We start from the raw sequence: 17,470 nt of genomic DNA, 5'->3' as shown, positions 1-17,470 counted from the left end.
ACAGTAGACGAAGTTGGGGACCTGGGAAGAAACATGGTAGCAGTCTGTCATTTGTCTACCACATGGCCAACGTGGATTGACAGACATGTTATATAGCCCAGCTAATCATGACTGATTCACATGTATGGCAGGGGAGGTCATTGTGCCTCTGTACTCATCCATCATCAGGCCTATAATTGCATACAATGCACCTTTTGGGATGTACCTAACCAGACACCTACAGCAACTGGTACAGGACAACAGTACATCATCAAGGGGATGCAATGGCTCACACAGATGTCATATGCTGCCCAGGTAAAGTGAATCCAGCTGGACTCAGTGGCATACTGCCTGTTCAGGGCAATCTGTGCATGCCATATACAGCCATGTCCTACCTAGCAGTAATGAACGTGATGTACCTCAGGCAATCAGAGTCCCATACAGCCACATGCTCAGGAGAGCTGGACCTCAGCACTGACATACATGGACATGCTGGAGGGGCATATTCGAACCAACAGGCTCCTTCACTCTGTAATGAGCTCACACTACTGGTTAGGCAGAGTCCCTCATTGACTCTCTTCCATAGGAATCTGGATGAGTGGATGGAGATCATAGTTGTACCCCAGGTATCACTTCTATGTCGCTGTTAGACAGAGGCATAGTATACTAAAGTCGGACAAGGGCATAGCAGCATAACTTGTGATTGGGTGGCAAAAGACAAACACATTCTACTAGGCTTACCAATGCCCTAGGGCAAATAGCCTAGTATGAACCTATGAACTGTTCATTCTCAACTGTTGCAGCTCATTACAGAGTAAAGGGAGCCTCTCAGTTAGAATTTGCCCCTCCAGCATGTCCATGTATGTTCTATTCAGTCGCCACCGCTTGCTCAGAGGTAACCTTTGCCCAACATACAAGGCCATGTCAGACCCAGATTTGATGAATATGCTTCACCTAAAAAAATCTAGATCCATCAGAGCCACAAGGCCAGGAGACTTAAACCTCGACACGGCTATTAATAGGACATGCTGGAGGGATAGATTCATCACCCAAAGACTCCCTATGCTGTGGAACAAAATCACGGTATATGTGAGGCAGAGCACCTCGCTGACCTTGTTCAAGAGAAATCTTGACCAATGGATGGGTGATCGCAGATATACCCCAGGGATTACCTCAGTGTCACTGCTCGACAGAGGCACAGCAAAATAATGGGTATGGTTCCCCATACTAAAGGGGTGGCGTAAGCCACAAAACGATGGGCTAGGCTTGTAAATGCCCTTGGGCAGATAGCCTAGTATGAACCTATGAACATGTGTGTACTGCTATAGTACTTCTGCCATATGTTGCATGTGTGTGTGTTGTGGGGGATGCACAGGTAATGGCCAGATACGTCTGCACAGGTGACACGTGTGACACATTCTGGGTGTTCATCCATACATACTGGATGTGCTGCCATCCAACCCTGTGATGTGGACACACATTACTCAGCCTGATATACATATCTGAACAACACCACAAGCACAATACACTACCTTGCTATGTATGCATGTTATTACACAGTTATTCAGTAGTTATGACAGTGATGCTATCCATGCAGCCCACTGGGCCAGTGGAAGCCACAACACACACCGCCAGCACATTTGCATATGCTTACCACAGACATCCCACATACTGCATGTACTGTGCACAGTTATCTAACCCAGAACAACTGCACACCACTTATTAATCCTGTCCAGTGGACTACAGATACAGGCATATTGTATAACAATAGTAGGAGGCTACTGCAGCACAGGGCAGATTCACATGACAGGAAGGCATCTGTTGTCTGCAGTGTTAAGATGCTTCACATTCACCAAATGCACAGATATTGCCAACAATGTTGCAGACAGTTTAGGTGCAGGTACCCCCCCATTGTCCTACACACGTGTTATTAGTTATCCCAGATGACTGTAACCTCCCTATCCTCTCACATGTCGAGGTGAGAGCCACCCTCATCATTGCAGAACACATATCATCACTGTTACAAAATGGTATCCCTGGATGTGTGCTACATTCACCCCTGGAGGACATAGCACCACATGACAGACTGATATTAATCCCTGGCCATACTACAGGATATGTACCTGAACAGTGCCATACATACACAGTGGTCCCACACCAATGAGGAGGAACCTCTACTGACCCTGGGAACTACTGCATCATATGCACAACTGGCCTTGTGTTCTAAGCTATGGAAGTGTTAGTTATGGCCCACATGTACAACAATATTACATATGTTTATATTTCATGACTATCTACACACAACCTATCTCATGGACATACCTATAGATAGTGAACTATGATACATTTGGAGGTGTCACAGTATACACAGGATTAACCTGATACTTTGCATTACCTTTTTTTATGTGGCAGCTTTTGGTGTGTCAGTCGTGCTGCTTGAATTTTGCTGCTGTTGCTGCTGCTGCTGCTGTTTTTCTGCTGGCTGTTTGTATATTTTGTTTTGTTTTGTCTTCTCTCTCTGTCTCTCTCTCTCTCTCTCTCTTTCTCATTTGGTTTGTGCAATGACTGTATTGCATGAGTGGAGTGTGGGTACTGAATACTTTTGTAGGTATCTGCATAGGTCCATGTGATGGCCTCTGCACCAATTGTAAGGCAGCATTTGCTAATTGCAAGCAGCTGGGTGTGTACTAATTGCATGTCTCACTGTGATTTCAGGACACTGCTATAAAAGGGTATGTGAGATAGGCGTTGCCCTTTCAGATTGTAGGGCGTGGACCATGCTGGTATGCTGTTGACAGTGTTCTGTGAGTGTGAAGGTTAGTACATCTCCCATGCTTCATGCTGTGTTGTAGATTCAGGTTGCTGCATTTATCTTGCCTGTTCCCTGTAGTGAGTGTGTATGCATACTGACACCTACAACTATATGTCATATGTATTGCTATATAAATATATATATATATATATCTGTGTACATATACATACTTTCATATATGTACATTAGCTGACATTATTGGGTACAAGCTAACAATTAGCAGGGCTGTTTCCGTTAACACTACTCTAGTATGGGAATCCAGTAATTGGGACTATAAAAGTCTGCCTGACATGCTTTGGGTAGTAGACATACTATATTGCCTTTATCTTCATTCCTACTATTACATGTTCCACTTATTTAGCACTATATTCCTGTATGAGAGTCATAGCTTAGTGGTAGGTCATACAGACTAGTGTTACAATGGTCTTGTGGTAGGGCCTACTAGTATGCTCATATTCTGCTTTTGAGTTGAGTATAGGGCCTATCAATCACAGTGCTGGAGGCACCTTTAAGCAGTTAAAGGGCTTAGTAGGTCTCACAGGAGCCAGGCTGTGTTGCAGATTCTGGTTGCTGCATATATCTTCACTGTTTCCTGTAGTGAGTGTGTATGGCTACTGAGACCTACGATTATATTTCATATGTATTAATATATATTTATATATATGTATGTGTAGATATACATACCTTCACATATGTACATTACCTTACATTATTATGTACAAGCTAACAGGTAGCAGGGCTGTTTCTGCTCACACTGAACTAGTATGGGAATGCAGTCATTTGGCCATTAAAACTCTACCAAACATGCTTTGGATAGTACATCTCCTATATTACCTTTATACTGATTCCTACTATTACATGTTATATTTATTTTAGCAGTGTGTTCTTCCAAAGCAGGCATGGCTTAGTGGTAGGTCAAACAGACTAATGTTACCTAGGTCCTGGTTTCGAGACTGACAGTGGGAATTTTTTACTTTGCAAACTTTCGAACTGAGTACAGGACCTGTCAATCAAAGTGCTGAGGCCACCTGTAAGCAGTTAGAAGGGTAAGTAGGTCACACAGGGGTCAGGCTGTGTTGCAGATTCAGGTTGCAGCAATTATGTTAACTTTTTCCTGTAGTGAGTGTGTATGGCTACTGAGACCTACGATTATATTTCATATGTATTAATATATATTTATATATATGTATGTGTAGATATACATACCTTCACATATGTACATTACGTTACATTATGTACAAGCTAACAGGTAGCAGGGCTGTTTCTGTTCACACTGAACTAGTATGGGAATCCAGTAATTTGGCCATTACAACTCTACCTGACATGCTTTGGATAGTACATCTCCTATATTGCCTTTATACTGATTCCTACTATTACATGTTATATTTATTTTAGCACTGTGTTCTTGTAAAGCAGGCATGGCTTAGTGGTAGGTCATATGGACTAATGTTACCAAGGTCCTGGGTTCGAGACTGACAGTGGGAATTTATTTTTCTTAGCAAACTTTCGAACTGAGTACAGGACCTGTCAATCAAAGTGCCATAAAGGCACTTTTAAGCACTTTAAACCAGGTCTGTGCTCGTTTACGCGGAGCTCACGCATGCGCACTGGCGGTGAGCTCCGCTAACACAAGCGCACACAAAGTGGTGAAAAGGGGTCACAAAGAGGGTAAGACAGTAGGGAAAGAAGCGTGGGATTTGCAGGAAGGGTGTAGGTAAGGCCCATAGATGCCCATGTCTTTTGCAGCAACAGCTGTATATTTCTATGTATTTTGGTGAGACATTTGAAACCTTCCACCTCAGAGAGGTGTCAGGACAACATTAATATTTGTTGTACAGCCAATTGTAATTAACAGTTTAGATGTCCAGCGGACATGTCTGCGACATGGACAGCTATGTATGGGGCGTAATTTTTTTGTGGGACAGAGTGCCCTTTTTTTTTACAGGTGAGAGTGGTATGACAGGTGAAGGAAGTCGGTAAAGCTGGGGAGGTAGGTTGGGTAGGTTAACAGACAAGACAGACAAGACCGATACAGGGACGGTGTATGACACACGTGGGGGGTTACACAATTGACGGGACGGAGGTTGGGATATCTGAGATGCACGAGCCCACAGATGGCAACAGTGGAACTGATATCCCCACCCATAGGCAGTTGCCACTGTTCCTTCACAGCCCAGGACGGGCTGTGCTGGGGCTGTGTGGCGGGCAACGGCCGGGGCCGTTAGCTGTGCCACACGAGCCTCGAGCTGGCGTAGGGGTCCAAGAACAGTGTCTTGGATCTCCCTACGCACCACAGACCGGACACCGCGGAGGGTGAGTGGACGAACCCCTCCGCCACACTTGCAGAGGGGGGACGGGCCCCATCCCCTGCAGCGCTTCCACCCGAAGGTGGCACAGGGCCACCGGAGGGTTCTGCCTGGGCACTAGTGCCAGGTGCAGTCGCCAGCTGAGGTGGGAGAGGTGGGTCCGCTGGGACCTGCCTTCCCAAGCGTTCTAGGTTTGTGAGTAGTTATGTTAGTTTGGGTTAGTGGCATTTTATTCCATTCAGATTAGTTGTAACAGCATGCATTGGTATTCCCATCAAACAAACACCCAGATATGAACACCATTGAACAAGGGGCATATCAATATCACATGCATTATTTGAACAGCAAAACACAGTCAAACGACATGCAGGGCTGATTAATGGCAACAGGCCATCGTATTTGCAGGTATGAACAGGGCACATGCACGAACAGACATGCATATATGTTTGAACGGACAAATGTCCATGATTAATGAAATGTTCACATACCATTATTTAGTGGATGTTGTTATATGGAATTACAGGGTTGGGTGGGGATAGAAAGTGATGACACATTCATATGTTAAACATTGATTCACATTTATCATAGATACACAATTAAGTTGAGGCTGATGTTTCAAAATAATCTTTATTTGACTGTCATGCTACACCTGTTACACATACATCACTATCCTACTTATTTTGAATTTGATCAGATACATCATCCTGCTACACTTTGATGACAGGACAGGGGACAACTATGGCTGTTTAGTCTGTCAGATAATCATTCATTCTATCTGCAAATTGTTTACTGTTATCACCATATACAGATTTTGAGCTAGACATTCAGATTCAGACACACTGAAATCAGTTTGGGATGTTAATTTGTACTTCCCACATGCATTTAGTTCTGTAGAAACACACTGAGGCTTATATATTCAGGGGTTATTACTACTTTATTTATTCATACATGAGCCTTTCTGTCACTCTCACACATTCTGCAACTTCACAGTTCAGGTTGGTACTTCTAGGCTTTGTTCACATATTAGACCTGTGGTGATTCAAACACTTTCCAACAGCCTCACTTCTGTCATGATTCAGCATTTGAACAGGGGATATATCTCACAAGTGACTACCTCAGATTGTGAAGCTGTACTCTTGAGACTACTGCAGGTTACAGTATATTTAATTAATGATGGGACATCTGTATTACAGCACTGTTTAATTCTATCAATTATATTTCCAGTTACACTTGCATACTGATGAACTTGTTGCAGCCATACCTGCAGACTTTCAATTCCTGCTTGCACATTATATTACTTTTAATCAATACACTGCACTGTTCTGATACATGGTACATAATAATATTTATTTACAAGTACTGGGTGGGGTTACTAACCTGCATGGTGGCGCAGCCGCATCAGCCTTCTGGCGTGCATCTCAACATTCGCAGAGCGGACACCTGCAGCTGTAATACAAAGGGAATAATATTGGACTACACATCTCCATGGTATCAGCTGGTTGAAATCCTTACATACATGGGTAAAATGTGACTTAGTAGTGGGGCGTTGGGCATTTGCCGGGCCTCCTGGATCCAACGGTTCAATTGGTCCTGCTTGCGTCTCTTCAGGTCTGCATGGTGGTGACGGACCTGCTCACCAGTGCGTGGAATGCCAGTAGCACTGGTCAGATCACGAGCCAACTGGTCCCATGCCTCTGCCCTATATACTCCCCATGAGACCTGGCCCTGCATGAGTTGGGCCTCGTGATTATGGACAAGGAGCCAGACCATGTATCTGGACTCCTCAACGCTAACGCTGTGCTCGAAAGCAACGTCCCTCACCTACTCCACTCATGCTGACTGCAAGTCTGTTCTACAATCAGTTATGCTGTGTATTCCCGCCTATGGGGCTTATATATGCCGCTTTTCCCGCACATTTCTCTGATTGGCCGTTTTGGAATTGTATCTACTTCACTGAAAATGCTTTCTCATGCTCCATTCTGGGTTTTATCCCATATATATGCTATTTCTGCATTTCTAGGTATTGCTGTCATGGCCTGGTGGTTTAGTTCCTTGACTGTAGTGCATGGTATCCTGGGTTTGAATCTGGCAACTGATTTTTGCTTTTCCTGACAGAAATGAGTTGAGGACCTGTCAATCAAACATGCCAAAAGCACTTTTAAGCACTTTAAACCTGTTCTCTTTCGTTTGCGGAGGTAACGCATGCGCACTGGCAGTTAGCCTGTGGGAGCGCGCGCAAACGGTGTGCTGGGATAAATCTTAATTGGCTAGCGACACACATGTTCAGCTAATTGCACACAGTTTCAGCCTGTTTACCCGCTGCTTGGCAACGGGCACGCAGTTTGCAGCTTTTTAAACACTACTCAGCTACGGGCACTCTGTCTCACGGCAGCTTAGCTATCAGTACATTTCTGACTATTTTTATTCTTATGTTACTTCAAAATGCTCTATTTCATTCCATTTTACAAAAGGGAATACATTTACATTTGTACAATACTGTCAGGGGGCTTTTTAGTGCTTATTTACAAAAACAATAAAGGTTGTTGTAGGGGCTCGAACCCTGCCTGCCTACTCTTAGGGTGGCTACTCTACCGCTAAGCTATTATTTCTTGGCTTACTTTGCATATTTAGTTCTTATATCCTTTTCCACTGACTGCTAACTGTGATTGCGCTAGTAGCACACCCGCGCACACAGTAGCAAACATTTACGGGGTTTAACAAAAAAAAAAAAAGGTTTTAATTTACTTTTATGACATCTCTTCACTTTATACACTGATGGCCAGTCGGGGCATGTGTTGTATACTGTGTTTATTCACATTTTCATGGCCTTTCTCGTGGCTGTTTACTTTCAGCCATTCTAGTCTTCCGGGGGCATGTCCACTTGCAGAGCTTAGCCTACAGACACGCCCCCTACTCTCTTACACGGACCGTGTAAGAGTTACTAGTGTGATTCAGCATGCCTCATGCACCTCATGCATATGCATGACATGCTGACATCACACAGTTTAACTGCAGCCTCCGTGTAAGAGTTATAACTCTTACACGGAGGCTTCCTGAATCTGGCCCACACTCTTTTTTATTTAATTTTGATACTGGTTTTCTTTTGAATTGATACTGATTAGTTATCAGCTGTAAAATGGAGTCATTCATGGAATTTCTGAATGCAACCCTATCCTGTCATCATTCATCAAAGCTTATCCCACTTAATATTCTTGGACAACACACACTAAAATATTCTGTAAGGCATTCTGACATGTTAATGGTGAATGATAATATTGATAGATAGTAATCAATAATGTCTCCTGTCTCCTTTGCATTGACTACTAACTGCACGTTGCCAGTGTTCATGTGTTACTTCAGCAATGCACTGTCCTGTATTTCTGTATTGAAAATGCTTACATGTTAAGTGAAACAAAATCTCACAAACACTTAAAAGTGGTGATGATATGCACTCGTAATCACAACTTAAGTGCATAACTTTACTCTTGTTACAGGTATTATACAAACAGACTTGTCAACCATGCTGATTCATTTTCTTTGCATGCACCGGTGCAGCATTCTACGCCAAAAACTTCAAAAGAACAACCCTTACATGGGGGCCACAACATTTCATTGTCATCGGCTACACTTTCAGCAACAAGCATTGGGTGTGCCATCAGTGGGTAATGTCATGTGACATACTACATCAACATTTCAAGATTAATAATCAATACTGAGAACGTAGTGAGTGACTTGTGCATTATTGTCTTTCAGCAATTCTACAGGTCATGAGAATGGTCCTAACCAATTGCCATTTCTTTCCGAGGATAAAACTGCAGACAGCAATTCTCACGGTCATGAGAATGGTCATAACCAATTGCCAGTTTCTTCCAAGGAGAAAACTGCAGACAGTGGCTGTCTTATGCCAAGTTGCCTGTCCATACCAAAAAATATGGCTTCTTCAAAGACACGTATGACAGTTGTCCGGTTAGTAGAATCACTTTCACACACTACTGCACAAATGCCAATTACAACAGTTAGGTTAATCAATAGGTTTCAGTTACTTGCGTAACCTATCTTGTCCTTTCTACACTCAGGTCTTTGAATGTAGACTCAGAAAATTCACATACTGTTACTCATACAGGATACCACTCAACAAACTCTGCTGATGACTTTGACTGGTACGCTTTCAACCATTTGCTCATTTACCTGCTAGTATACTTAACTTCATCCATGCTAATATACTTTATTTCATTCAGTATTCTGCCTAATTTTTCTAATATTTTTGTCTATCTCTTTTTCTTACATATATCCATTATTCCTCTGCCCTGTCATTCAATCATGGCTGAATCTCAGTCAACCAATAGAATATAGTGATGCTGAAGAAGGCCGGGAGAATGACTTTTTGGAATTTCATACCACAGAACCAAGGGAAACATCTATGTATGGTCACCAAGCCACAGAAAGTTCAAATTACATTGATGATCACATTGCCGAATTGATTTCACAAGACAGTGTACTGTTAGTGTACCAGAAACATCTTATGGAACTTGCAAATCAATGCAATTTTCCAGTTTGTCGCATATGTGGGATGGAGCCACAGCAGTCCATTCAAAGGTCTGGATCTTGCGTCACACTACTATGGGTAAATGTGATAAATTGTGAATATCCCATAACACAATTATGTTATGACATGCTGCCACAATTTAAACGCACTATTCTTTCTCTTTCAGGTGTGCTTACGGGGTCACTCAGTATACAAGTGGTGCAGCCAGCCGCAAATAAAAAGCAGTTTAAATGCTGGAGATTTAATGCTTGCTGCTGCGACTACTCTGACAGGCAACAATTATGCTAAGATTTCCTTGTTGGCAAGGTGTCTGAGTCTACCTTTTATATCCCCTTCTGCTTTTTACAGGTACCAGCGCCTATACATTGTCCCGGTAATCACTAACTACTGGGAGGGTATGGTCAGCAGAAAGCTCTCTGCACGTCAAAATGCTGCCATTACACTCATGGGTAATGATGCGTCATCTATACAAAATTTTGTTTTTTGAGACTATATCCAACTGTTAAAGTACTAACACTTCTTCTCTATATGCAGGTGATGCACAGATGGATAGTCCAGGGCATTTGGCACAGTATTTATGTATTTAACATTTGTTGACCAGGAATGTCCGACTAGGTTCCACAGAGCCTGTTTTCAGCAGAGGCCTGGGGGGAAATGCTCCAGATGCATGTCGTTGGAATGTGGGAGGAAACCGGAGTACCCAGAAGAAACCCACGCGAACACAGGAAGAACATGCAAACTCCACACAGAAGGCACCCCAGCCGAGAATCGAACTGGAGAACCTCTTGCTGTGAGGTAACAACGTTAACCACTGCACCACTGTGCCGCCCATGTACATACACTCTAATGGATCTGAAGACCAAGGAAGTACTTCTGATGACAGTAGTTGACAAGCGTGAAACAGAGCTGTGCTCCTCTAAAATGGAGAAAGTTGCATTTCAGTGATGCATGAACAAGTTAATAGAGGCTAATGTCACTGTGGATGAGGTGGTCACGGATGCACATCTACAAATTGCAAAACTCATGCGTAAGTATCTGCACTTGCAACCCAATGGTTCCAATCTGATTAATAGATCATTTCCATTGCTTGTTATTGAAAAAAAAAATACATACACATCGGACAGACCTTGATCCTACTAGTCCAATGGTACCTTGCTAACAGTAACCTCCAATGAACCAGGTAATAACTGTGTAAATCCATCCATGGGATACATCATTTATGAGTTTCATTTATCTCTTGTTAGTACAGGCATCGTTTATGAATTCAATGTTTTGGTTATCCAGCATTCCAAGATGTATGGGAATGAAGACATGAATGACATGTGCTTTATGTGGATGCAGAATTGCTGAACAGCTGCATTCTGTCCCACTTTGCTTGCAATAATAAAGTAATTCTGTGCATTGTAGGTACTTTGCCCCTTTACACTGATTATCCTTCCAAATGTAACACCGTATACCATTTAAAAAAAGTTTCTGCAACAGGTTCACATGTCTTCTGCACATTGTTGCTCTGACACATGAACATTTGTTTATATAACACAACTGCAAGCAAGTGAAACTTGCTACGGTAAAAGTATGTTGTATCGAATCGTATGTAAACAAGCTACATTCATTGACACTGTTAGTCACCTCATACTTGTTATTTACAACCCATTATAGGCACACGCTATTCCACAGTCTATCATTCTTTTGACATCTGGCATGCAGCTAAAAATCTATCGCGAAGAATTAATAAGGTAACTGTATAACAGTGTGTTAAGACAATAATGTGCATCTTTTATTTGTTATACATAACACTGACATTGCCATTTCAGTACTCACGTACATCCATGTTACACTATCTTCCATAGGCTGGTCAGAAAAAAGGATGCAGAGTGCTGTGGAAATGGTGTAAAGACATCACAAATCATTTCTGGTATTGCTGCCAGCATTACAGCACGGCGGAAGAGTTTATGGTAAACTTGTGGTATTACCACCCTTATATCTTGGTTTTCATATGCTCTGATGCCACCTGATGACCTAGTCATCTATTTTTCTCTATTTACAGATGCAGTGGGGTGGTGTCTTTCACCATGTGATAAACGAACATGAGTGGCACATTCATGGTGCTGATCAGGACTGTTTGGTTCATTGTAATCATGAGACACTAGGGAAAGATCGTACAACTCCATGGATAGAGCCAGGCAGCAAAGCATATGAGGCTTTGGAGAAAGTTATTACAGACAACAAATTCCTTCAAAGATTCATCACTTCCTGCATTACAGGTAATGTACAGTTACTTCTAAATATTGCTTTTGTTTGCAGCAAACCAGCATACAGTGTGACAGAAAATTTACTTCAATCTTTTTTTTTTTTTTTTTCATTTAATTGTTTGGTTTATTTTTTTGTTTTGGCCCTGTTACCAACCTACATCCTTAGGACCACAGCAGACCTGGAGCAGTTCCATCAGCATATTTTAATGTATGCCTCCAAACGCTACTCATACTCATATCCAGTCTATTGCGCACGCAATTATCTAGCAGCTATTGACCATAACATCCATCTTAATCGTGCATACCTCAAGACCAAACAAGGCAAACAAGTGTAAGTGCACATCTTCATCATCATGACTCAATACCAAAACTACTGTTTATAGTATGAAGAATATTTCCCAATGCTGCCATGGCTACTGTCACTTTGCATTCACAAAGACCTAATCTACCTAAGCTCGGTAAATGCTGCATATGTACCTTTCCCTCAGTTACAGCTTTTAAGTATAGAAATGTTACATTATTACCTGTTTTTCACTTATGTGTGTTTTTCAGTTTATGGATGCAGCTATGTACTGTGATAAATTATATTATTTATTTTAAGGTACCATCGTAAGTTTAACAGAAACAGCTGCCAGTGGACAATCGTACGGAGGAAAGTTAGAAAAGAATATGGTTACTTTTACATCTTTAAGAAAAATATTATTCTCAAACGACTGCAGTCAATGACTACTGTTAACACACCAGTTATGCTTGCTGCAGAGGATCCCCGTCACATTCAATCTACAATTGCACCAGTACCTCCACCATCAACCGGCCTTCTAGTCATGAAGCATGCATCGCGATTTCCCAGTGCAACCCAGGGTTTCCAGGATCCACACTCAGATGTGTAGATTCAGTCTATATAGCATATAAAACCAAACATTGTTCAAAACCATGCACTTAGTAAGTTACGAATCTGCCTTATTACCTCTTTTATTTCATTCTTTTTAACAGGTAAACTTACATCTTTGCATTACTGAAATGCTGGTTATTTGTATTAAGAGGTCTGTTCAACAATAACTCTGTGAAGTTTGCACAGAATCTGGCACTGTGACCTAAAATGTAAAAGAGGTATTGACTGTGAAAGGCCATTGCATACCTCACAGTATGTATGATACTACACAAACATAATTCAGTACTTCTTCTCATGGCCAGTGATGATCCATGTGAAATCTAGAGTTGTTCCAAGGTTAGTTATGCCAAATGTCTTCTGTAGTCAAGTATTTGGAAAGGGTCTGTTAATTGTTCACGCAGTTATAGTATGTCAGTTGATGACAAGAGTCTCTGCATACAAAACAGAGTCTTTCGTCACTCAGTTACCTTTCCTGATTTGTCAGGTACCACCAATATAATTGTGATTGTGCCTGTTGTGCTTTAGTATTGTAATCACACATATGTGAACTGTCCAAGTGGTAACCAGTTCATTCACTTCACATTGACACTCACTATACCACACTCCCCATAAGAACACTTTCTACACTATTACCATCCACCAGTCCACCAACACACCCATTGTCAGAACATTTAAGACTGTCCTTAGCTGACACAGCTTCTAAGGGACAGTTTCCGATATAAACATATGACCATCTGTCATGTTTCTCTTCCACCACTCCAGTTTTTGAACATCGATTAAGACTGCAGCCTGACATATGCCTTGGCTCTAATCGACTTGGACAAATGTCACATCATTCTATGTCATACTTGAGTCTAGTGCATAGCTGGTGCTGGTTTTGAAATTATAATTACCACAGGTATGAGCTGTAATGATTCATACAACATCTATAGCATCTGGCATTGTCAAACATCAGCGACTCATTGCACCTAAGCTGTCCAATTACTGTGAGACACAGATGACTTCGCATTGGCCTACTTTGCATTTCCACTAGCTGTCATAACCTACCCATGTAGATGCTTCCCCACATACACTTAGTGTAAGTTTACATTGCACTGAAACTGCCACTGTATGTAAGAAGAGAATACCAACTTATGTTTTCACACTCAACTGCACAGTACTCATTATCCATTGTCTTGTGGTGTATACTTCCAGGTCTCTGCTGTATGTTGGTGGTACAAACGGTATTATTACAGCTTTGATTGGTACATGGATGGGAAAGGCCATTTGACTGCATACTTACGTGGGGGACTCGACAGGATAACTAACCCAAATGCAATAATACTCTGATTATGCATAATCCGAACATATTGATCAATTTCCAGCTCTTGCATGTCCCTGATATCAGCCATGTCTTTTGTAGTATGTTTCCTATAACAGCATACAATAACGGGTAGACTGCTAGTAACTTACACTTACAGTAACGGTAATTATTCCATAAGGTGGCTTGCATGCTTCATCAGTACTAATGTTAGTTCAGTCGGCACGTTGTGTCAAGAGTAGGACTGAGTAAAATTTCTTATGCAGTACCTGTAGATTTACTACTACAACATGTCAAAGACATATTTATCAGTACTTACTAGAAAAAGTGTGTATATATGTTTGTGATGACTTTGCCTCTATCACTCATTAAAACAATAGAGTAAACTTTCTAAACATACGTCTAACATGCAAAGTAACAATGCCATTGCCCTTCCAGGTAAAATTAATATTGCTAGTGGATCCACTATGAAAACAACAGGTTTTCCATCTGCTCCCAGCACATCTGTTGATCATCAACATGACTCACAACTGGTGCAACGAAGAGCACTTTCAACTCGAGGGGGTGTCAATGTAAACAACAGAAGAAGAAGAAGAGTACCAGCAAACAGCATTGGACACTTAAAGGTACTACTGCTGCCTGACTTTATATATATATATATATATATATATATATATATATATATATATAATCACCGCACATGACCTCCCCTTTTACTGATACTTTCTTTTACACATGACAGACTAAGATACTTAGCATAGTAACATGTCCTACTGCTTAGTAAGCAAGTATTGCAATGTGCTAAACTTGTTAACTAACTTACATCTATATGTATTTGACTGACAGCTGTACTCAACCACTATGTAACACTGTTTCATTTGTATATCCTCCTGTATTAATTTAAATGTTTTTTTTATGGTTAGGATCAAATTGAAGCACTTACAAGAGAGGAGCTTCAAGGTTTATGTGTCAGAATAGCTGAAAGGAAACCTGCTCTTATCACTGAACTTCTGCGTGCCCGTTCAAATGACTGTACCCAACAATCAACAAGACCGTCAAGCCACAGTGTTCCTGAATGGTGTGTTTGCAACAACTGTCAAGTCATGCCTACTGAAGTGGAAAGTGTTTGCTGCAGTTATGAATCACAAGACTGCATATCAGTTCTGCAGGTAAGCATCTAAGATGCAATGTTAATTATAGTGCCTTGTATATTTATTTAACGCTAAACAAGATACCTTTTTAATGAAATGTATGTAATTAGGTGGATTTGTTTTCAAAGTCAGCACTGTGCACACGATGGTATCCTTGCTTATTTTCATTTTCTGTTAAGTCTACCTATGACACATATCTGTATTACTAAATGAGTCCACCCATCTATAATTAAATGTGTTCTGTACTACAGTAATTCAGATAGATTGCATATTTCATGCAATTGCATTGTAATTTCTGTTGGCAGAGTTGACAGTACTTCACAAGGTTTTTGAATCTCATCCCATTGTTGAAATGCATTCCATCAATTATGTTTGATAAGCCTACAGGCCAAGCTCCACCTGTAAGTGAGATGTAGTCCATTGCATCAGCATAGGCTGCACTGCATCTAACAACACAGGTAACGGACGTTTAACAGACCGGATGAGAATATGACGGGTCCATGCACCAATCAGCTTATGTATACCTGTATCTATTCATGAGTATGCTGTTTCAACTGATTCTAGTAATTGCTACATATAATTGACAATACTTCTTTTTGCTTTGGATATGTGTCAGTACATACTGGTCCATAACTTCATAATCATCGCATTAGGACTTTACGTAAGTAAACTAACCAAAAGTTTATGGTCGGTTTGTCCATCACGTATGTTTAACAAGGCACACCTAACTTAATGAAGTCATGCATGTTCATTATTCACAAAAGCCAGGCTATATGTCATTGTACTGCACTGCTCACAAGTCCATTACATCTTATGGACATGACTTCATTTCATTGACGCGTCCAAAGTTCATGCATTCCATTTGATGAGTCAATTCATGCCATTTTTGGTGTTGCGTTTCAGTCGAATAACTCGTAATTAACTGTTACTTGTTACCCACAGGAAATGCAGGAATGTGTTCTACCCAGAAGTGTTCTTCAAGTTGCACATGCCTATCGTAGTGCTGTATTTGGTCTAGCACAGGAAGCTGATGAAAATAAGCGCAACCGTCACACTGCATACCGGCAGTTCACATTGTGGAGGTATGGCCGGCTTGGAAGTAGAGTACAAAGACCCATCCCGAGCTGCTGTGCATGGCGCATCAGGGATAAGTATCCCGACCCTCAGGGCTCCTACACTGGATTTCGTCCATCAAGTTTCTATGATTGAGAAATGTGGATTCAATTCAGCTTACTTAATTGCTATATGTCAGTGAAAAGTTAACTTTAAACGATAACATGCATATCTATCAAAATTTTTTTTTTATGCTGTTTTTCATCCATCTGGGATCCATGTCACTAGTTCTGTCTTCATCCGTGTACAACCTTGATTTCATGACTATAATAAAAGTACATAAAAATTAGCATTGTTATTTGAGTGTATCAAAAATAATGCTGATTTTGAATCTGTGAATTACTAATAGCACTGTAGTAAACACCCAGACAAACCAACGCATATGAATCTTGTGTGTATGTCTGTGTGTGCATGCAATTATTTCTGTCTATGTATGTTGGTGTGCAGCTACAAATTTTTTTTCTGTAATTATATACATACAAACATCCACACACATATGTCTGTGTATGTGTACATATATTATGAGTTGCTTTTCGATAAATGTATATGTAGACAGATATAGAAAAACTTTTGATTCACATAATAATATTAAATTTTTAGCTGTAGAATAAGCGGTATACTGTAAGGAGGTAATAGTGTTTTCAGTCAACCTTACTAACAGAAGTACATAGAAAAAAAGACGTAGATTACTGATGTTTGGGAAATAGGTGAACAGGACATTTCAACTCTATTCAATGCACTTTGATATTACGACACTTAATTTGTGGAAATAATTACAAATCTTGTGTCAAACCGGTTGAGAATTACATTATAACAGCTACAGACTGATCAAGATAAGACTAATGTATGCAAGAGCTGAAATGTCGATTAAATGTCCAGAAACCAAAAAGTAATTGTTCACACGGATAATAAGTTAGAGACTATAAGAGGCAGGGTGGAATAACTGCTGTTGATTTAACACTGGGTGAGTAAGGGTTCTTGTTCAAGGTATGGAAATACCTAATTATACAAAATTTCCAAATCTTGCATTTATCGGTTCATAGGTAGGTGCTAGCCTATTGGACCTAGGGCCTATATAAGCCTAGCCAAAAAGGTACCCGGTATTTTGCCAGCCAATAA

General features: G+C 41.0%; 1 protein-coding gene across 1 annotated transcript; it reads left to right on the top strand.

Annotated features, from left to right (window-relative positions):
- Positions 1 to 14,494: 14,494 nt before the first annotated feature.
- LOC122814287 (P2X purinoceptor 7-like) lies at positions 14,495 to 16,682 on the top strand. Its single transcript, XM_044086877.1, has 3 exons — positions 14,495 to 14,713; positions 15,011 to 15,256; positions 16,181 to 16,682. Exons 1-3 carry the CDS (start codon positions 14,495 to 14,497, stop codon positions 16,445 to 16,447), a joined length of 732 nt encoding a protein of 243 aa, XP_043942812.1. The 3' UTR covers positions 16,448 to 16,682.
- The last annotated feature ends 788 nt before the right edge of the window (positions 16,683 to 17,470 follow it).

This window comes from Protopterus annectens, chromosome 10.part0 (genome assembly GCF_019279795.1).
Source record: "Protopterus annectens isolate FY-2018-M chromosome 10.part0, PAN1.0, whole genome shotgun sequence".
NCBI lineage: Eukaryota > Metazoa > Chordata > Ceratodontiformes > Protopteridae > Protopterus > Protopterus annectens.
The sequence above is the reverse complement of the archived record's forward strand: the minus strand, read 5'-3'. Positions and strand labels throughout refer to the sequence as shown.

Excerpts from the sequence above, each read along its gene's own strand:
- LOC122814287 (XM_044086877.1), top strand. The coding sequence starts at position 14,495 with ATGCAAAGTAACAATGCCATTGCCCTTCCAGGTAAAATTAATATTGCT. Across the intron at positions 14,714-15,010 it reads ACAGCATTGGACACTTAAAG|GATCAAATTGAAGCACTTAC; the intron begins GTACTACTGCTG and ends TTTTATGGTTAG. Across the intron at positions 15,257-16,180 it reads ACTGCATATCAGTTCTGCAG|GAAATGCAGGAATGTGTTCT; the intron begins GTAAGCATCTAA and ends TGTTACCCACAG.